The sequence below is a fragment of the Apodemus sylvaticus genome, chromosome 4 (assembly GCF_947179515.1).
Source record: "Apodemus sylvaticus chromosome 4, mApoSyl1.1, whole genome shotgun sequence".
Classification (NCBI taxonomy): domain Eukaryota; kingdom Metazoa; phylum Chordata; class Mammalia; order Rodentia; family Muridae; genus Apodemus; species Apodemus sylvaticus.
Window position 1 is genome coordinate 66872294 of NC_067475.1, and position 22773 is coordinate 66895066.

The following is a 22773-nucleotide window of genomic DNA, read 5'->3' on the forward strand; positions in this document are numbered from 1 at the left end:
TGGCAAAGGGCTAAGATGGCCTTTGACCCTTGTTTGGAGCATGAATTATTTTACCATTTTCAAAGACATGTGATCTTATTCAGAGGCCGGTGAGAAACTACTTCCTGTACCTCAGTTTCCATGACTACGGAATGGGGAGAGGATTTAAAACTATTGCACAAAGTTACCTTTGAGGTCCCCACTTTTCTCCTTTTCTCCTTTTTCTCTCCTCTGTGGCGCATGTGTGCAGGTAAACGTGCACACGTGTGGACAGAGGACAACCTCAGATGTCATTCTTCAGGAGCCATTTACCCTGAGCTGTGGTCACTCACGGGCCTGGAGCTGGCCAGGCGGCTGAGGCTGTCTGTTGAGTGAGCCCCCGGGATCTGTTTACCTTCACTGCCCCACGTGGACTACAAGCACATGCCACCATGCCCATTTTCTTTAAAATAGAGGATCTGTGGCTAGAACTCGGGGCCTCACCCTGGCAAGGGAAATACTTTACCTGAGCCAAATTATGTCCCCCACTCAGGCCGCTGAGTGCAGGGCTGGTCTCTTCCATGTACATTTGTTTGTTTGTATCACTGGAGACTTGTGGTTCTTAGAATCAGTAGAAGTTAATATTCTAATTGTATCAGTGTCTGAGTGTGTGGTGCATGTGATTGGGTGTTCTGTGAGAGGGTATATATGTGAGTGAGCGTGTATGTGTGAGTCTATGTGTTTGGTATATGTACATGAATGTTTGGTATATGAGAGTGTGTGTATATGTGTGTTTTGTGTGTGTGTGTGATATATGTGTTGAATGTGTGTAATGTATGTGTTATATTTGTGTGGTGTGTGTGTTATATGTGAGTGACTATGCATAGTGTGTGTGTGTGTGTATGTGTGTGTATGTGACTATGTGGTTGATATCTGTGGGATATGGTATATGGTGCAGGATACACATACATATACACAGGTGAACATAAGGAGAACATAAGGTAGCCTAGCCTATTACCTCTGTTCCCTAAACCCAGAGCTAGGCTCAGCAATCCTTGTCTCCACCCCACAGTGCTAGGTTTACATGCTAATAATGGCCATGCCTAGCTTTTCATGCAGGTGCTGGGATTTGAACTCAAGTCCTCATACTTGCATAGCAAATACTCTTATCCACTGAGCCATCTCCTGGGTGCTCCCTAATTGTGTCCTTTATGTGAGTTCATTTGATCACTTCAGGTAGATCACGCTGTGAGCTCCAAAAGAGGAAGGCCTAGAACTATCCCTTAGTATTTTGGGTTCTCCATCACTCTGTACTGAAAATAATAACAATTGTTCCTCAACTGCAAACTCTCATGCCTGAGAGAATCTGCTCTTCTATTCCTTGGCTGCCTCTCACTCCACAGCCTAATGGAGTGGACGTCACTAGATGGGTTCACAGGTGAATAAGAAACCTCAGATGTGGGGGAGCTCGCTGTGCTGTGCTGCAGGTGGAGACCAGCAGCTGGGCTTTTAACCCCTGTGTGTCTGACTCCATGGTCTCCCTTCCCCACCAAGTCTGCCACCCCCTTAAAGCCACAGTCCAAAGGAGACACAAGCCAGAGTTAACATGTAGAGACAGATTTTATTTAAAACCAGTCACACATATTATTTCCTCCTTCTCTTCTAAAAACCTCACCATCAAAGACTAGTCTCAAATTTTCTAATTCAAAAACCCCATTTCAGAAAACAGACACACATTCCATAACCAGAAGACCAGAGAATCTTAGTGCTGGGGTCGGGAATGGATGAATGTGCTGGGGCTGCGACAGCCAGCCTTCCTTTCCCAAGTATCTTCAGTCATTTCTTTCTATCCAAATACCAGCAGAGGGACCCAGACATGGGACACCGGGGCAGGGATTGACCTCGGAACCTTCACCCTCCTGTACTTTTTAGGCTGATTAAGAAGGAAGCTCAGCCCACCTGCTGAACAACTGAGGAGGCAGAAAGAGCCAAGTTTCTCTGTTTCCTTACCGGTCTTCAGGGCTCTTCTTCACCATTCTGTCTGCATGCACACACAAGCACACACATAGGCACACACACACACACATACAGAGAGAGAGAGCATCATGTCTGTAAATCTTTGTATCTGAGGCAGAGCATCTTTCATCTGCATAAGGTGGATCCACTCAGTAGCTAGCCCAGGATAGACCCCAAGGAAGGCAGGGATTTTCTACAGTTGTCCCCTGTTGTACCTAGGGGTACCAAGAAAACATAGGAATATCTGCACTAAATAAGGGCCTTGCCCAGACCAACTGGAGATCCCTTTGTGCTTCCGCGTCTCCTTGATGCCTCTAAGAGCGAGATTGGGCCTTGGTTGCATCACCTCCCCTCTCGGCATTCAAAGCTGTCGACACTGGGAGGCACACACAAAGGGAAAATAGTTTTCCAGCGTCCCTCCCCCACTTTTTTATTCTCACAGCAGAATTGTGCCCTCCCCTCCCCCCCAGAAGAACCTGAGAAGCACGGTGCTCCCTTTGTCTCACTAAATCCTGGGAAAATTCCACTAAACTTGGTGGCTGGTACGTCTGGCCAGGATCCAAGAGAGGATGGCGACTTCGGACAGTCCTGTTAACAGAGATTTTAGAGGAACACCGAGTGATGTTTCTATCATTAGGTTGAACTGTAACGGACTGCAGGATGACAGCTGGTGGCAGTTTTAGCGATGCTCATGTGCACAGTGACTTCCAGAGGTCTTGGCACTCGTATGAGCTGGGTGTCTAGCCTGGCAGTAAGGCTGTGACATCATCAACATGAAATGCTTGCCAAAGGTGCATACCAAGGCACTTGTAAGGCTGATGCTGGCCGACGACCAAGGATACCGCTTTAAGACTGGGAGGACGGAGATGCAGCCAAGGGCAGCCCACAGTTACCTCCTACAGCAGGCACATGGAAACAACGGATTCAAAGGAATGATATAAGGCAGATTATTTGATGAATACTCTTAACCTTGGGCTCCTAAAAAAAAAAGGTGGGCATAGTACCAAAGAAGACAAGACTTGGCGGGGGGGGGGGGGGGGGGGGGGACGTCTATCTGGTTGAATCTTCATGTCTGTCTCCCTAGACCAGATTTTGCCATAGTTCCCGTTCCTGCCTCCACTATATTCAATAACCCACTTGAAAGGCTTCACTGTGAATACTGGCAGAGGATGAGGAGGGGATGGAACTTGAGGAGTAAGTAGTCCAGTCTTTGAGAATACTCAGAACTGTAATTTCGAGGATAATGAGCAAGCCAGACCGGGACAGAAGGAGCAGAGCGGTGCTGAGGAGAGTATACAGTCGCGAGAGACTGCTTCTTCCCCGCCTCACCTCCTTAGATCCCTCTTGGGACTGGCTCTCCCTGAGAGGAGGGTCACACTGACAGGTCATCTGACCTTGCTTTGCTACTGGCCTTACTAAGGCGGCGCTTGTCAGTATGGTAGCCCTGAGGAAGGCGGTGGCCCGCAGAGGCTCCACTGGGCTGCTCGGGCTTCTGGCTATAGTGCATGCGGATGAAATCTTCCCCAGAAATCTGCCCCTGGTTTGGCACTTCCTCATTGACCAGAGCATCCGGATTCTTCTGGGAGCCCATGTTATTACTGAAGTCACCGAAGAATTTCTCACCGGGGCTGTTCTTCAGGCACTGACTGAAGTCAGGAGGAGGAGTGAGGCTCTGGACCAGGCTGGCGGAGGGGCCAAGAAGCTGATGCTTGTCCACACCCTGCCGGGACTTGACGAAGCGCTGTCGGATCTTCTTCCAGCCCAGGTGGTAGAGTTCCGCCAGGCTGAGAAACAGAGACAGTCCAGCCACAGCCATCATAAAGACAATGAAGACGTTCTTCTCTGTGGGCCTCGAGACATAACAATTGACTGGGTGGGGACAGGGACTCCTGCGGCAGACGTGCAGGGTGTCCAGGAAGATCCCATAGAGGAGGTACTGGCCCACGATGAAGGCCACCTCCATAGTGGTGCGGATCAGAATGGTGCAGACATAGGTGTTGAGTAGGGTGCCCTGGAGGACAATCTTCCCGTTCACCTCCTTCCAGCAGGTCAGCTCGCTCTTCTCGGCTACCGGGTACTCATAGGCGCCCGTGCCGTGAGCCTCTTTAGCTTTCTCAGCATCCCGTAACTTCTGCTTTTCCTGCATGCGCACAGTGTGCATGGCGTGGCCCATGTACACTAGAGATGGCGTGGACACAAAGATGATCTGCAGTACCCAATAACGAATGTGGGAGATGGGGAAGGCTTGGTCGTAGCAGACATTCTGGCAACCAGGCTGAATGGTATCACACCGGAAATCAGCCTGCTCATCTCCCCAGGAGGACTCAGCAGCGGTGCCCAGGACCAGCATGCGGAAAATGAACAGGACGGTGAGCCAGACCTTGCCGATGACTGTAGAGTGCTTGTGGACCTCCTCCAGGAACTCCCCTAGGAAGCTCCAGTCACCCATCTTGCCAAGGGTAGGAGACTGATGGCGAACCTTCTGCAAACAGAACAGAAAGAGAAAGATGTTCATGAGGGGTGTTTCAAGAGGTTTAGAAGGTCCCATCATGCTCTGGGCCACTCAACCACACCAATGTGTTCTTTAAGGAAGTGTAACTCTTGCTGGGTACAATGGTGCACACCTGTAATCCCAGCACTTGGGAAAGGGAAGCAGAGGATCAGAAGTTCAAGTTTCCTGTGGGCTCATAGGGAATTAGCTAGAGGCTAGCTAGGCTACTCATGATCCTGTCTCAAAAACAAAAATGATTTGTGGATGGTTTAATATAAATTTTACATATCTAAAAAAGACCCTCTACTTTCTAGAGGCTGTTTGTGTCTTTTGTGATGTGACCTGAGCCTCTGGAATTAGAATCAGTCCGACTCACTTTTGTACCCCCCGAACTGACAGAGGAGTTTGATTGCAAACTCAAGCCAGACAGAGTCCAGGCCTGGATGGGGATGGGAGTCGCGAAGTCCTATCCCTAGCTGAGGAGCTACTGGCAACTGATGGTCTCTGGGCAAGAGACAGTTTTCTTCAGAGATTTACCTCGAGAGCTGCCAGTGCTGCAGTGGGTGGCTTTGCCCATGCTCACAGTGGCAGTGCTAAATGCGCTCAGCCAAAATAAATAAATGAATGAATGAATGAATGAATGAATGAATAAATAAATGAATAAATAAATGAATGAATAAATGAATGAATAAATGAATAAATAAACAAATAAATAAATAATTTAAAAAAGCAGATGAAGTGGTGGGAGAAATTAAAGGGAAGGGGTTGGGGGTCAGGTGAGTTTAATTTACTTTTTTAAAACATAAATTGAATGAGGACAGGGCCTAGAGAGAGATGGCTCAACAGTTAAGAGCACTTGCTGCTCTTGTCTGGGCTTGGGGGGCTCAGGTTTGGTTTCTAGTACCCACGTGACAGCTAGCAACCTCCTGCTATTTCAGCTCTGGGGAATTCAATGTCTTCTTCTGTCTTCATGGGATGCTGCATGCTTTCTGGGCACATGAACTCTCTCTCTCTCTCTCTCTCTCTCTCTCTCTCTCTCACACACACACACACACACTTGCACAGGCACACAAAACAATCAAATAACTAAAAATGAAAACTGTGCAATTTTCTTAAGCCAAGAGTCATGAAAAGTACCCTCCCATTCAAAAACTAGAGAGGAGCTTCTAAGCCGGTTAAAGCATGACATCACCAGGAAGGATCTAGACATCATGTAAGATGTGTGTGTTACAATGTAGAGTCCATGTCTCATCCCCAGACTCTACTTCAGAAGATGATCTTTTAAGACATCAGTCTCTCTAAGCGGCACAGACCCCACACCCACCACCCCCAGTTCCTGGGATGGAGATAAGAAGACTTGTGGTATAGCCTAACAACAGGCTATACCAATTAATGGTCTCAACCAGAACCTGGTTCCTCCACACTCTTTGTCATGCGCATATGCTGAGTTAAATCAAGTAAGATGAAAAGTCCCACACCCATTAAGGATATAAAAGCCAGTTGTTTCCTGTGTTTAGGGATTCCTCTGAGATTTTCCCTCAGGGTCTCCCTCACCCTCATTTATCATAATGGCTACCTCACTTATTTTTCTTTTACAAAATGACTTACTTTTGTTTTTCATTTATAAGTGTTTTGCCCACAGGTATGTATGCTTTCGTACCATATGTGCTCCTGATACCCAGGGAGTGAAGAAGAGGCACTGGGTTACCTGGAACTAGAGCTCTGAGCTCTCATGTGCGTGCTGAGAACCAAACCTGGGCCCTCCATGAGAGCAGTGAGCGTCCTTAGCCACAGAGCCACCCCTCAGGCCCTCTCGGCTTTCTTTACGCTAACCCTCTTAGCGAAGCTCTTAGTTTGATTGTCTCCTCGGAGGCCTTGTTATGTTGTTGTCAGTATAATTGTCTTGTTCTTTTCCTTCCTTCCTTCCTTCCTTCCTTCCTTCCTTCCTTCCTTCCTTCCTTCCTTCCTTTTTTCTTTCTTTGTGTTTGGTGTTTTGCTATACACATGGTCTGTGCACCATGTGTATTCAATGCCCACAGAGGCCAGAAGAGGGCTCCATATCCCTGGGACTGGTGTTGCAGACAGTTGTCAACCACCATAGGGGTGCTGGGAATTGAATCCCAGTCCTCTGGAAGAGTAGCCAGTCTTCTTTCCTCATGAAACATCTCTCCAGCCCTGCATAGTTCCTTTCTAATACTCCCTTACCTCAGTTTCTAGAACCTTGCTTCTAATAAAGCTAATTCCTGAAAAGTAAGTATATGTCAGCTCTTTCCCCAAAATATTCACTTCTACTCCATTCTTATATCTAATGGTGTGACGGCTTAGAAATCTGGTTTGCAGCAAGCATTTCAGATGATTTCGGCCAGGAGGACAGGCACTATGGCTGGAGTCGGGAAACTGCACACGGACTCTGCCACGTGCATTTGAGCACTTGATTCACGGAGTCCGTTTGCTTTCATTCAAGTGGAGCTTGGAGGAGCTGGACCAGAGGAGCTGGAGGATCGAATGAGGTGAGGAATGTGATGTTCTGAAATTCACGCTGTACATGGTCCATATGTTTTGAATGGGTGTTGGACAGAAAATAATTTCTTTCTCTGACTCCAAAAGGCAAGATGAGGTGGAGGAGGACAGGACCGAGGGCAGGGATCGCAAGCTTGGCTTCTCCAGAGGCAGCGCCCACTGATCAGAACCATCTGGAAAGCACTAGCTATGCAGAAAGGCAGCAAACAAAAGCACATCCTGGTCTCTCTAAAGGTGCCACAGTTTCTCAGTAGGTCCCCACCTTCAACTTCCACAAGCGGCAGGCAGTATGACAACGCTCTTCAGGTCGGTGCCATGGTGCAGTCATTGCAGCTGTGGCCCCATTTGCTAAGGGTTCTGCTTATAAAAGGTCATACAATTTCCTTTGTCCATCCATACCAAGTCCTATCCGATTCCCAGAGGCTCTGTGGTGGTTTGAATGAGACTGGGCCCCAGTAGGATCATATGTTTGAATGCTTGGTCCCCAGTTAGTGGGATCATTTGGGAAAGGTTAGGAGGCGTGGCCTTACTGGAGGAGGTGTGTCACTGGGTGTAGGCTTTGTGGTTTCAAAAGCCCTCACCAGGCCTAGTCTCTCCTCCTCTCCTCCCCTCCCCTCCTTTCCATTTCCCTCCCCTCCCCTCATCTACTCTTCCCCCCCACCCCCAACCCCCACCACCTGTGGATCAGAATGGAAAGCTCTCAGGCAGTATGTAGAATATAAAGCTCTAGGCCCATGCCTGTCTTCTTCCCTCATGATGATCATGGACTAACCCTCTACAATGGTAAACACGCCTCCAATTAAATGCTTTTGTTTTTAAGAGTTGCCTTGGTTATGGTGTCTCTTCACAGCAATGAAACAGTGACTAAGACACTGTCCTTCCAGCTTCTCACACAGCCCTGAACCTCTCTCTAGGTCCCCGTGCTCCCTGCTCAGCACCCAGAATTGGATCCATCACCCTCTCTCTAGGTCCCCGTGCTCCCTGCTCAGCACCCAGAGCTGGATCCATCCCCTCTCTCTAGGTCCCCATGCTCCCTCCTCAGCTACCATGGTGATACTCAGGGTATCCTTCCCAGCACTTTAACCTTCTTCCCAGCAGGGAGATTTTGAGAACAGATAACATCTTTTCTTCTGTCTTTCACAGATCAGTCCAAAGTAGGTGCTTAAAAGATCTTAGCTGAGCAAAAGAAGAGTAAGAGGCACTGGAGTTTCCTGCCCAAGAGTAAGCCAATTCCTTGTTCCTTGCCCGTATCCTTCAGCACACTGAACAACCCAGACAGATGGAGCCGGAGAGGTTGCTCAGTGGTTAGTTAAGAATGTTTGTTGCTCCTACAGAGGACCCAGGTTCAGTTTCTAGGACCCACATGGTAGCTTACAACAACCTATCAGTCTCAAGGGATCCGAGACCCTCTCCTGGCCCCTGTGTGCACCAGGCACACAGTAAACATACATACATACATACAAGTAAAACACTCACACGCAAAATACAATAAATAATAAATCTAGAAAAAATTCAGATGGCATTTTCTCAGTCTCTAACAAAGTTGTTGCAAGCCACCGAGGCCTGGGGCAGCCACATGTGGAAGGAGCTCTGGGAAAGAATTTTCCAGCCCTCTCACAGTCTTTCTTGTCTCCGCCACTTCCTGCCTGTGGAGGGGCGATGTGAGCCTGAGGCTGCCCAGAGAATCTCAGAGATGCTGCCCAGTGGCCCGAGGCCTCCGAACCAACTTATGTACATCCAGGGCTCTTCTGTGGATACCAAATGCCCTTACAGTAAAAACCCTCAACTATTTCTAATCCACAGATATGAGAGAGAGACTCCTACAGTAATAAAACATATCAGAGTGAGACCATAGAAGTTTCACAATTCCAATCTTCATGTTTTACAACTATTCTAGTTCCCATAGAACATTCTTTTTGTTTTAATTGTGCGTGCGTGTGTGTGTGTGTGCGTGCGTGCGTGCGTGCGTGTGTGTGTGTGTGTGTGTGTGTGTGTGTGTGTGTAAAGCCAGAGGCACCCAGATCCCCTGGGGCTGGAGTTACAGGCAGTTCTAAGTCACCCGATGTGGGTGGGGGTCACTGAACTCCGGTCTTTATGGAAGAGTAAGCTCTCAACCACAGCGTCGTCTTTCCAGCCCCATAGGACATTCTTTGTGCTGCATCCCACGGCCCTGGCTTCCCTGACCACAGACACCTGGATGATGAGCAGCCGTGGCTCTGACTTCTCTCCCCCTCTGGGAATGAGAAGAGACGTATTTCTGCTTCTTTATGTATCTTACACAAAGTCTTGAGGCTTTCCTTCTGGGCTGTAATTAGACATCTGTCCTTCAGGTAGTGGAGGGCCCATTCCTTCAGCCTCCAAGGACAGGAAGCTGTAGAGCATTTTTCTCAAAAGGAAAATGGCAGATTAGATAAGGGTTTGAATAATCCGTCATCTCTTCTGGGCATAGTGTGTGGCTGAGCACCTTCAGTGGCAGCCATAGCTGTGTACCAATCAGGCACCATGAGTGACAGAAAGGGGAGAGACGGGAGGGGAGTTGGACAGTAGTCATGCAGAGAAAATGCAACGAAGGCTGGGAGACCATCAGCAGTTAGAGTGTGTACAGCTCCTGCAGAGGACTGGAGTTCGGTTCCCAACACTCACAAACACCTGCAACTCCAACTTCAGCGGACCCAATGCTTTCTCCAGGTGCTTTGGGCATCTGCATCCACTTGCACACATGATTAAAAATAAAATAATCTTTAAGAAATGAAAATGAGAGTGGTAAGTTGGAAATGGAAGAGAAGAAACCATATAATTTCGAGTTAAGAGAGCACAGGTGTAGGAGTTATTCAGCCTTCAAGTTCCTGTTGGTCCGTGCTGAGCTTGAACAAAAGGTTCTGCTGTTCTCGCCTGCGAAGGAGGACGGAGAGGCGGGACTCGGCTGACATAGAAACAGTGTTGAGCACGGAGCTCAGCATATGAGAAACAAAGCCATGACTAACTAGACTCTAGTTAGGACAAAGAAAAGGAGAACGTGTGTTACAACAGAGCAAAGAGAAATGGAAGGGAAAACCGGAAGGGGAGGGGCAGAAGAAGGGAGGACCGGAAGGGGAGGGGCAGGAGAAGAAGACAAGACATTCAAAGGAAATAAAAATAAATGATACATTCTTCCAGGGTTTGGGAGCAGTATCCCACACTTAATCCCTGAGGAATTTTCTCTTGGTCTTTTCTCTCTGTCACTCATTCCATGCAAGTCCCCAAGGAAGTATAAAAATAATTCCAGACAACCACTGTGACGCTTTGGTCTGGTCCATCAAGGGGTTTGACTGCTGGGTCCCTTGCTGGAGTCAAGGGGTGGCACCTGGAAGATGCAATGCCCAGGTTGAAAACTAAAATATTTGAAAAACCTGAAACATGGTATTAGGAAGGATGAGGAGATAATAGACGTTATCTAGGGAGGTGTGGGGGGTGAGCAGACCCCGGGCAGAGGAAATAAGATGGGGAACCTTTCTCCTATGACTTCCTCTGACCTCCAGACTATGTCAGAACACCGTTAGATTGCCTCATGTCCCAGCTGCTCGGGTTTAAATGTGAAACACCCATGGACAGAGCCAATTTTGTAGCTACACTGAGTTTCTCAGGGGCCCAGACAACCTCAGCCAAAGAAATTTGTAGATCAGTCACTGAGTGAGTTGTCTGGGCATAGAGCACACGAAATGCTTTCTAGATATGATATGTTTTTTGACAGGAAGTGTGTGGGGGGAGGGGCTGAAGAAAGTTGCCCATACCTTGAGGAAATCCAGTGGGCACAATGCTAACTTCCCTCACTGCTTCCTCGCTGACCTCCCACTACTTTGAAGTTCAAACTCAAATCTGCCCTATGAGGCCCTTCATAGCACTGTCTGATTCCATCTCTTCCTCACTGTTTGCCTTTCACACTCACCACTTAAGATGCCCAATTCTCTGGGCATGCAGATAGATGATAGATAGATAGATAGATAGATAGATAGATAGATAGATAGATAGATAGATAGATATCACTTCCTCACATCTTTGCATCAGCACCTCTTCTTTCTGCCAACTAGAATATTCTTTGCCTCATCCAATCTTGTAATGGTTGTTTTGGGTGGTGCTTGTAAGTGCTACATCATCTAGGTACTGAGAATTCAACATGAAGGAGAGGCAAGAAAAGATTCTTTTTTTGCTTTTGCTTAGCGTAACTGCCTTTATTTTCCCTGCAGAGAGAAGCGAAATGCATACTCTGAACAAAACATGCTGTGTGATACCATGTTAATCCACCAATGTTAATGTTAATACATTAAGAGCAAGAAGCTATTGGACGTTTGTTGGGAGCCTGAGGCTGGTTCACTGGGTCCGCACAGGGTCTTGTTGGACCAGGGCCATTCAAATAGCCGTGGATAACTTACTGTGTTTCATAGCTCTCTACAACTGAGCAAAACTGAAATCTCTGAGCTAGAAGAGGTGATCCACAGGACACCGGAGAAAATGTACCTCTCTCAGCTGTAAAGTATCTTCTGTCTAGATATCTTCGACATCCTATCTCAATGCTTATATATTAGGGCAAGTGAATTTTAAATGGCTCACGAGGTAACTTGTCTGGCAATATTTGTATGATGGTGTGGAGTGTTTGTTGTGTGTAATTGTTTCCTCTAACATAAAACCATCTTGTCAGGAGGCTCCCTAAGACACAGAATGTTCTAAAGAGGGCTGAAATATTCCATCCTGCACAGAAGCTCATTAATACATAGAAAATCAACGACTCAACATCTTCAGGAGGTCCCTGAAACTGACAAGGTACACTATGCCTCTCCCCTCCAAGTGTACTTCAGCAGGAAGGACAGCTAAGAGACTCTCAGACTTCCTGAGATGCCAGAAGATTCTCAGATCATCCAAGCTGCCTGGAAAAGGCAGAGACTAGCTGAGCTTCATGCAAGAAGTTCCAGCTACCTGTTGTTCAAAAGAGACATTTTCTAAATTGTCATGCTGCCTACAAATTGTGTAGTGAGCTCCAGGTTTCCAACTTTTATGAACTGTTACCCACGCTGGCATGAACTTTTGGCAACGGAACTGTCTTCGAGCCATTACTATTCCTGTAAGTAACCCTCTCACCATATTTCTGTAAGTAACCCCAATAAAATTCATCAGTTTGTCAAGTTGGACTCTGGTGGTATCTATCTGAACTTTGGTATGTCCTTGGTCCCTAGGTCAGGTGAGCAGACATCTATTCATGTGCCCCCAGGAATAGGGTCACACAGTAGTGCTAGAATTTGGAAATGAACTGTCTTCCCCCCAAATCTCATGCTTCACTGAAGGCCTGGTCCCCAACTGGTGGAGGTAATTGGAGGTGCTTGGATTAAGGGGTGTTAACATCATCAATGAATTAGTCCATTTATGAGATCATAGCAGAATGTGCTATTAGGAACATGGACTGAGTTGGAGGAAATAGCTCATTTCAAGTATAGGTCACTTTGAGTGTGACACTAAAGTCACTCTTGTCCCTAGATGCCTTCTGCACATTCCCTCATTTCTTATTTCTCTTCCCTCCCCCCTCTCTGGCTGTCGGAAGGTGAGCAGCTTTCCTCTGCTATGTTCTTATAACTTGACGTCCCTGTCTTGTCACAGATCTAATAACAACAAAGCCAAGCATGGACTGAAATCTCTGAAACCATGAACCAAAACAAGATTTTTCTTTTAACTTGAGTTGTTTAACTTGATCGGGTATCTTGTCACAGCAGCATAACATTACTAACACTTGGCTAGTCTTGAAGGGGCCAAGGATTTTATGTAGAGCTAGAATGGATCATTTTAGGCCTTGGCTTCATGAATGGCTTGGCTCTTATGAAGCTCAGGGGGTGCTCTGGTCCAATAGAGTGTCCGGAGGACACTACATTATTGTGCCCTACACAGCTAATAGTTTTATTAAAAAGAAAACTCAAAATGACAACTAGGTAAGTCATAAACTCATGATCAGGACCTCTTCCTTTTGTTCCACAGATGAAGGATGAAATGGAGAAGTCTTCTAAATTGGCCCCATCTCTTTGATGTCTCCCAGTCTCTAAACTACCACCCAATACGTAGGGTACATTCTGGTACTTAAATGCTGCCTTAGATTTGTTCTCTGAATTGTTCTTGTCATCCAGCCAACCCACAACCACTTTCCTGTGTCCTCTGAATCCACCACTGCTCTGAGTATGAGAACAATATTTGGGCAGCTTCAGTCCCCACATGATATTTTTTTCCTTGTATTTAATAGCTTTTCCTCCTTGAATGCTCGGTAAATTCCTTTAAAATAAAAGGCTCATCTCCTTATTCATACTGCACTAGATCCCCTATTAGAAATGCGACAAATGCTCTCTTAACTCAAGAAACAAACGTATCTGGTGGTGTAGTACTCAGACTTTGCTGTCGGCTTGCCTGGATTTAGAATCACCTAGGAGATGTGCCCATAGGTATATGTTTGGGGATTTTCCAGCAAAACCGGGGATCTTTAGCTGAGGAAGGGCTAGAGCGATGGATCAGGTGGAGAAGTGGTGTGCAGGCATGAGGACTTGAGCTTGGATCCCCAGCACCCACAGGAAAGCACAGGGCTGACAGGATGGCCCAGCAGTTAAGAGCATGTACCCGCTCTTGCAGCAGACCCAAAGTCTGTTCCCAGCGCCCATATCAGGCAGCTTCCTACACCTGGTATCAGACACAGTCTTCTGGATTTTAAGGGAACCTGAAACTCACTTGAGTATGTACACACACACACACACACACACACACACACACACACACACACAGAGGGGAGGGGAAGGAGGGAGACTAGAGACACCTTGAGAGACAGAAGACAATTCAGGAACTGTCAGAGTGGCCTGTGGGCATGTCTGTGGGGTGTTTTCTTGACTAATGATTGATGTGGGCAGGTGGCTCTGGATTGTAGAAGACAGCAGGCTGATGGAGTCACGGAGAGCAAGGCGGTGAGCACTATTCATTTCTCCATGGTCTCAGCTTCAGTTCCTGACTCCAGGTTCTTATCTTGGCTCCCCTCAATAATGGATTATCATTTGGAAGTATAAGCCAAGTAAACCCTTTCCTTCCCAAGATGCTTTTAGTCAGTGCTTAATCACAGCAACAGAGTAGCTGACTAGAACATTCTCACCTCCCCACCACCACTCCTTCCATAACTGCATCTCTTCTTAAGCCAGAAGCCAAAACATGCCTTTCATAAATTACTTTTGTGAGGTATTTTATCACAGCAGAAAATACAAATAACAGCAGCACAGAGTGGTTCTAAGGAGGTTCAGATCGCCTTTCAGAAACTAAGTTATAACAACTAAAACCTTTTCCTGCTCAGAATGTGCCTCTCTGTCGTCTCCTGCCAGCTCAGAGAGCAAGGGCCACATTTTCTCCCTTCGGGACTGAGTTTCCCCTTAGGTTTGCAGACATTCCATGTTTGCTGTGGATGGATGAATCCTCACGACCTCTCTATTTGGGGAGATTATTGCGTGTTCTGCAGAGGGGGAAATATACACTGAGCTCATCACAGAAACAAAGAGGAACTAAAGAAGTAGACCCAGGACTTCAGTCTGATCAGTTTAGAGCAGTGGTTCTCAACCTTCCTTACGCTGTGACACTTTAATACAGTTCCTTACGCCGTGGTGTCTTCCGGTCATAAAATTATTTCATTGCTACTTCCTAACTGTCATTCTGCTACTGTAAGGACTCATAATGTCAGCAACCCCCAGAGGGGTAGCGACCCACAGGTAAGACCCACGGATAGAGCGTCACGCCTGTGTCTCCTTCCAGCTTCCCTCCAAGCCCGGAGCCCATCACGTCTCAGATCTCTGCACTCAGAGCTGGACAAATCCGCATGAATGCCGGGCCAATGAGTGATCCCAGACATGCATCTGCTGTTTGGCGATAACGTCTCGGGTCAGCTTTTATGCAATCAAGCAAATATTTATTATGCTCCCTTGACGTAACCTATGCTATATATAGTGCTGGGTAAAGTATGTGGGAAAGCATAACTCATCTCATCTTCATAAACATTTTCGGAGTGTCACTTACTCTAGGCCAGTGCTAGAACTCAGAGACCCAAGTGTCAATACATCTCTGTGTTAATGAGACACTGTCCCGCAGAGGAACACATACAAAGCCAGAGACAGACCCGAAATGAGGTGCGATGGGGCATATGGATGAGCAAATTAGCATTGCCCTTAACTACAAGGGAGAGCAGGAGCAGGTGGGTGGGTGAGAGGACTGGAGGAGACAACCCAACCTGATGTTGATCAGGGCACAGAGTGGGTGAAGGAGATACAGGAGAGATGAGGGCATCTCAGACAAAGAGAGCTGCAGGAAGGAACTCAGTGGATGAGAGCTGACATGGCTTTGGGGTACAAAGAAAACAAAATGAGGGTCTGCCTAGGAGGCCAGGGGTGGAACAAGGAAGACTTTAGAATCTGTGCCTCAGAGTCTGAAGCAATTCTCAGTCCACAGAGCTCACTATGCCCAGTTCATGCCTTGCTTTGGAGGGCAGACCCTGAGATGTAGCCCCCCCCCCCAAGGACACTTGGGATTTAAGGACGTCTTCATGATTTGTAATCTCCATCCCTCCCTCAGTAAGGGCTGCAACATAAACCATGTGGGAGCAGGTGTCCCCCAATATGCTTCTGATCACAACACCTTCATCTCCCCTGTTCAAAAGTGCATGTTATGAATGAACAAAGCACCTTCCAAAGGAATAGCTGAAAATTGTCTGTATTCTTTGGGGGTCATATGTACCCAGCTTTCTAACATAGTATCTGACAACAATTTCTGGATATTCAAGTCAGCAGCTGAGACTTAGGGTGTACTGGAAAGTCTTTGGGGGGGGGGGTGTCTCACAAACATGTGGGAGCTCTTTGCTCCACCAGACGTGTATTATCTCTCACTGTAGTCTCCTGGATGAATTCCTCTCCTGTGTTGTGCCATGCACTTGGTGGGATGTCCACCACACCATGACAGTAACAGTAGATGAAGGCTCGCATTCACGTGACTCACGCTACCAAGCAGCAAGTGAATTGAGGCTGACCCTTCTCAGCTGCTGAAGAAGTTAGCTCCACTTAGGAGCCATTTTGCTTGCCAGGAAAGCCAGTCTCCTGGAAAGCTGGCTTGGTAACTCCTGCTCCGTGACAGACACCAAGCACATGGAAGCCACTAAACCTTCTTTCTGCCTATCACAGAGACCTCTGGTTGGCTAACCAGGACTGAATCTCTACAGTAGACACTGTCACTACAGACTATTCCTTCAGTCCTCCCATCAGATTACTGGGAGACTTTAAGTTTGTCAAAATTAGATTATAAAACCACTCCACTGAAGCTAATTCTGGACAGTGACACATGGCCTGGACAGTATCTTATAGATCTCTGTTTCTCCATAAAGGCTGTTATTCATAGTAATAGTAACAGTCCCTTGGGCCCCACTGCAATTCCGCTCATCATACAGTGGAATGCAGCATGGGAAGGGTTGACTTGCTTCCCAATGAAGAGAATTCTGTTGTAAAGAGACCCAATGGGCCTCCTCAAAGAATGCCTCAGGCAGAGTGCTGTGCCAGTTCGGTTTAGTGCAGAAAGTGTTTAATGAATGACTGTGCTATGCCAGACAGTAAAGGTGGCTGTAAACCGCATCGTCCCAGGGATCTTGCAGACTTACTCACTCACGTGCAGTTTTCTGATTTCTCCTTGCCTAGTAGTAGTTTTCCCCTGAAGACACATGGGAAGAATTACATGTAAAACTAGTCTAAGTACTCAGCTGTCTCAATCATCTTTACTATCCTTGAAATTGTCAACTACACCTTCTAGTTTATCTAGTGTTACAAGCACGTATGTACACACACACACACACACAGAGAGAGAGAGAGAGAGAGAGAAAGAGAGAGAGAATATAGATAATGATAATATAATATATATTTAGAGATATTCCTGTGCACCGAATACCCTATAAACATTATAGACTGTTTTCCTTGAAGCCTCAGACAAGCTAAAGGAATAGAAGCCATTCTTACCCACTTTTAGAGCTCAGAGTGAGGTTGAGGTTGAAGCCAATCTTGATCCTGGAACACCTGAAGCAAGGCCCTGTGTTGACAACTGCGCTCATTTCCATTTCCATCCAAACTGCCCATCCTTCCTTTCTTTAGCAAAACCTCCCAGAAGTCAGCCACTTTTGTATATGTCATATGAGGTGACTGGATGCTCATGGGACAATTGTCATGTTGGGAGTTGAATTAATTCTTACATCTCAGATTGAAATTCTCAAGGGTATGAGACCAGGCACCTGACAGTAGCTGCCACTACTGAGCATGTGCTGTGAGCTACTTCCTCAGCACTAGACGTTGCCTGGGAGCCATTATCCCTGAACCTTGATTACTGTGTAAAGGAGAGGAAGATGGAGGTGAGAGAGAGAGGAGGAAAGAGGCAGATGGGTGACATGCAGTATGCAAAACAGCTCTCCTCCCACTCAAGCCCGGGCAGATAATTGACTCTTTTAAAAATCTAATCACTTTATTCTGGCAAGCGCAGATTGGATGATTCAGAGACACCTGCTGGCACATTGTTGTTTTGAAGCCAAGAGGGTAGAGGGAACAGACAGAGTGAAGGAAGAATTATGTTAGGAAAAGACAATCATTTTCTTCTTGAGATGTTAAAAGAAGTTAGACATGGGTTGTGTACAGAAATGGTAGCTTATAACAAAACATCAGGAGGTCCTTATTAATTACCCCACAGGAGTTTATTAGGCTCTATGCAAATTAGAAATGAAAACTCTATGATAATACTTGAATTTCTATATTGCTCTATGGTCTTGTAATAGACTCATAGAACCTTACAACTGAAAGACACAGAGATCGCTCCGATGACTGTAGAACGGGGACCCTAAGAACACACAGCACCACTGAGAACACGATGTATTTCCATGTGCACAGTCTTTACAAACCATAATTTAAAACCCATCCATTAACTCTCTTAGGGAAGTCATATTGTTCCATTTCATAGAAATGAAAATGGAGGTCCAAGGGTTTGGTAACTGTTCCAAAGTCCCATGATTAGAAAAGTGCTATAAATCTACCTGAATCTATCAATCTGATTCCAAAGTGCATGTTCCCTTCATGTCTCTATACTCGGGAATCAGAAAGGCTCCTACAACCCACCAAGTATAATGAGCTTGCATCCAGAAAGCCAATCTCAACCCGAGAACCCTGCTGTGCGTACTTTATCCAGTTTCACAAGAAGCTGGGGGTCTCTTCTATTACCTTGTGTGTTATTGACAGACCAGTTCCTACCTAAGCTGTTCCTGGCACTAGTCACTGCCTCAAGGACCTCAACCTACAGTGGTCAGGACCCCCAGACTCTTCAACATCTGCCACCATTTGGCCAGGATTCACATATAGAAAGTTATTTCCTTTTTTAGCTCTTGGTTGTGGCGGTGTCTAGTGATGGCTGTCTAGCTAGCCAAACAGCAGGTTCCAGCATCTTGTGGCTGTCATGTCATAACAAGAACAATAGGAATAGTCTTAGCCAGATGACAGACTCCTGGTTTCTGAGAATTAGTAGGGCCAGGACTCTGATTTCATCACTCTTTAGTCAAGTGATCGCAGTTTCTAGATCAAAAACAAGTGGGAATGTTCAATCACAGTCACTAATGGATTTATGAATGTGTGGAAGCATCTAGAACACTACTTGGCACATTGGAGGCCCCAGTAAAACCCCTCAACTGTGACCCAATTACCCAGTTACACCCAATCACAGCCAACTTGAAGATTCAAGAAACAGGCTAGTGGCACTGCAAGTTTCTCCTGGTACTAGGTACCAGAAGGCAGCTGTCAGGGATGAGGAAAGCATGGAAGGTTGGAAGAACACTCATGAATCTGGAAGACAGATGTTTCATAGGCATCAAGACCCTCTGAGCAAGACTAAGGAAAAGAGGGGCCTGGGGCCTGCTCAGATCAGGTTCTTCTTGTTCCTAAGGTGGGCCCAGCCTGCTTCATATACCCTTTAGCACTTGACCATGTGTTGGGGGACTGCGGAACTAAAGCCCTTTGAATGTGTTCCTAGCTAAAGGCTTTGAATCCAAGATGACTAGGTCTACTGGAGAGAGAAAAGGGAACTTATCTTCTGTAAGTTGGGGACCAGAGATATCTTAGCTTGCCACTTCTGCCTTCTCCTGAAGTTCCAAACCAAGATCTTTTCAGGTCCGCATGGAATTCTGCAAGTCTTTTACAGACACCAGTGTTACCATCTCACGAAGGAAGCTTTTTCCGGCTCTGGCTATTTTTCTGTGGCTTTAGGCAGACGGGTTTTTCCCTGAACCACAATGCACTAGTATAGATAAAGGCAGTTGGGTGAAATGGTTGCCAAGGCCTGACAGCCCCAAGTTGGTACATCTGGAGAGCCCGGAACTTACCCAGTTGTGAGAGGTTTGCAGCTGAGTGGCAAAGTCAAGAGACAAATCAGACTTTCTAACCCTTAGCTTAGGGGTCAACAATAGTCATAAGGGGAGAATCTATCTGTAAATCGTGAAAGCGAGCAGTACCTTCTCAGAATGGGATACCACGCTGGTCTTCATTGAGAAAGGGCTTTTGTATCGAATGGGGTATAAATCAAAGAGCCTGGGACGGAGGACAGGTTGGTTGGATTTGGCCTTCCTGCTTTGTCATTGGTTGAACAATGATTGTGGAAGCCATGTAAGATACCAGACTGGGGTGTAGTTCAGCAGCGGGTGCCTGCACTCACGTACCTGAACCCCAGTGTTCAATGTAAAACAGGAAATGGGCTTTATGTGATGCTGTCTAAGCCTGACAGAAGACTTTCTCTACCTGTAGCTGTGCATCAGAGACATTAATTTGCCCCATGTCACATAGTTAATTTCCAAACCTATACCCAGCTTCTTCCTTTTGCCCTGTGTCTGAGACACAAACTTGTACCTCTATGTGATTTCAATTTCTCTGATTCTGAATCTTCAAAACTCCGTTTATTTATCAAAGTGAATGGATTGCTACATTTTTCTTGCCAGTTATTTGCTAATATGCCATGAACAACTGATTCAGAAAGTGGTATTAAGCTGACATTCACAAGTCAACCTCTTCCCACAATAGGAAGGAAGTCTGCTTCTCTTACAGACACCTCCAGGCCTTCCAGGAAAATGAGCATCTGCCCTCTCTGGCTAGCTCAGTCAACTCTTGAGCCCAGAGCCAGGCCTTCGGGCACTCATTCATACAGAACGCTTCTGGAATCCCCTGTGGAACAGTCCTTCCCTGGGAGGCAGAGAACTTGACTTTAGTGACATCAGAGCCCTGGCTCAGGGGGTTGCAGGTCTCCCTCGTCAGTCCTGAGGGACAGACAGGCAGCTCGCCTGTCCCACTTTAACTGGCAATCCCCAGAGATGTGTTCAGCCACTACCTGAGAGGCCAGGTGGCACTGGGGCAGCCTCGGTGACTGCTGGAGCCTGTGTCAGTCTACTGTCTGTAACAACTATCAGCCAGTGGAAGTGAGGAGGGGCAGGCAGGCAGGTGAGCAGGCGGGCGGTGTCTGCCAAAGCTCAGGATTGCAGAGATGCTTAAATGGGATCATCAGGGAAAGATGAAAGAACGGGGGTGGGGGGTTGGGGGGGCAGAGTGGGGTGCTGTCTCCAGCAAGTCATGTTTGACTGGCCATGTCGAGACTTCTGGTTTTAATGACCTAAGACTTTAGGACAGGACTTTAGGTAGGAGGGGGGCATAGGAGTGAGGCAGCTAAGAGATGAGGACGGAGACCAGTGTCAGGTCTCCAGCCAGACACTACAAAAGTCCCACGACAGTGGCAAAGCAGAACAACTTGACTTGGTGAGCACCACGGAGCTGTGAACATCACATGTGTAGGAAGGAGAGGGCCCAGAAAACACCCCTCTTAGGGTTTTCCACTCTGCACTCTGGATTCCTTGCTGGCAGCTGCTGACTGAGGAAAGGGCCTGGAGGGGCAGCTAGGGGTTACAAGCTCCACACAGCTCTGCTGCCCCAGGGGTGGGAGTGGAGACCTGACAGGAAGGTAGGAAATCCAGTGTGCTGTCCCTAGAGAAGAGTGAATCAGGCTCTGGGCTGGGCTGGGCTGGGCCTCTGAGGACAAAGGGTAGAGAAGAAGTTGGAGCCCACTTAACCTGCTACTGACAAAGTCAGGCAGGTAGGCCTGCTAGCTTCAGAGTGAGGCAGGTAAGAAGCTTCCTGCCTGCCAGGGTCTTGTCTCAAACTCCGGTGAGTCTCTCTCTGTCCACTGCCCTTTCTTCTCTAAGGCCAACCTGGACCTCTGTAGCCATCTCTAAACCTTGACCAGGAAACACTCACCTTAGCGATGAGCTGAGGGATCAGGGGTCCCTACGATGGGCACTGGGGGGAGGGGGTACAGGAACCAGGGGAACAAAGGATGTAAACCTAAACCATTGTGTCAAGTGTTGCTTTTTAAGTGGTTCCAAGGAATCACAGTTTTGCATGGTGTCACTGCAAATTGGACCAGAGAAAGTCCTACTTCCAACGGTTCATGAGAGAACAATGAGACCCAGAGGAGGAAGTGTCACGCCCAAGGTCACATATACCCAAGGGATCAGTCCCACATTTCCATCCCCAAGACTGGGTTCTATGGCCACATGATCAGAAGAGAGGTAAGGAGCTCACAGCAGCCACTGCCTCACACTGCAGGCTGGTGAGATGGAGCCCTTCGGGCCTCCTCCCTCTGGTGCCCTCTCTGGGTCTCATTAGCCTCTTTACCTGACGCAGGGGTAGGTGGATTCTTGTGTATGGCCACTGCACAGTGGGGACATGAGACGCCGCGGGAAGTTAAGCAGAGATTATTTTTAAACCATCCAACATGCCTTAAGAAGAAAAAAAAAACCTCCAACAGCTCAAGGCACTCTCTTAGACGCTGTGGAAAGCATTTCAAAAGAGATTTCATGCCTAGAGAAAACATCGGAAAACACTGTTGGTTTCTTGGTTTTAAAGGGCCAATTCCCACTTAACAAAAGTTCCTGGAAATGGACTAGTGACCCACTTCTTAAGATGCCCCCAGCGCGCTGCATTTGCACGGGGAGGGGAGCGGACTGTCACCCAAGCCCGCTCACGGTTCATTTCTACAGCTCCTGTAGATCACCACTAAACCTCCCGGCTTAACCCAGCCAGGCTTCACTCTGGCAGGAACGGAGATGGGCAGGGAATCCCCTCACAGGTACAGAGGGAGAGTGGCTTCTCACTCAGCCTCGGAGAGGCAAGTCTCTGAGCCACATCCACTGATGTGTGTAGGCTTAGCTTTTAAAGTTCAAGTCCACTCTTACCTGCTTCCTTCCCTCCTCCCTGGAGTTGGCTTCTTCAGGCTCTGGCTGCTGTTCAACTGCCCACGGTTATTTGCTCTTGAGCCTGTTGGCTGCTCCCCGCCTGCCCACCCACTTTTTAACCAGTATCCCATCGCCCTCCCTCCTCCCACCTCTTCCTCCTCTTTCTCTCTCCACCCCTTTCCCCCTCCGGGTCCCTCCCTCCTCTCTCTTTTGTGCTCAGAATTTTGCCTCAATTTAAAAGTCCTCTCTCCTCCCTTCTCCTCACCAGTCCCGCGAAAGACACCCCGCCCCCGCCCTGCTGCCCTCCGCGGTGTCGTGCTGTCCCTGTCCGGGTGGCTGTCCTTGTCGGTCGGTCGGGCGGGCGAAAGTCCATGCACTTGCTAGCTGTCTCAGCTGTCTCAGGCACAACCTTCCTGGGTCATTTTCTGCCCATCCCTCTGCCGCTGAAACTACAGGATTCCGCTTTCCTGAAGCA

At 47.4% G+C, this 22773-nt stretch overlaps 1 protein-coding gene across 1 annotated transcript; it reads right to left on the bottom strand.

Moving 5' to 3' along the window:
• Window positions 1–3019: 3019 nt before the first annotated feature.
• Window positions 3020–22371, bottom strand: Gja5 (gap junction protein alpha 5). Its single transcript, XM_052179675.1, has 2 exons — window positions 22299–22371; window positions 3020–4456 (listed from the first exon to the last, which is right to left on the bottom strand). Exon 2 carries the CDS (start codon window positions 4421–4423, stop codon window positions 3347–3349), a length of 1077 nt encoding a protein of 358 aa, XP_052035635.1. The 5' UTR covers window positions 4424–4456; window positions 22299–22371; the 3' UTR covers window positions 3020–3346.
• Between the last annotated feature and the right edge of the window lie 402 nt (window positions 22372–22773).

What these genes read in the sequence shown, in the direction of transcription:
- Gja5 (XM_052179675.1), bottom strand. Translation starts at nt 4,423, where the DNA reads ATGGGTGACTGGAGCTTCCTAGGGGAGTTCCTGGAGGAGGTCCACAAG.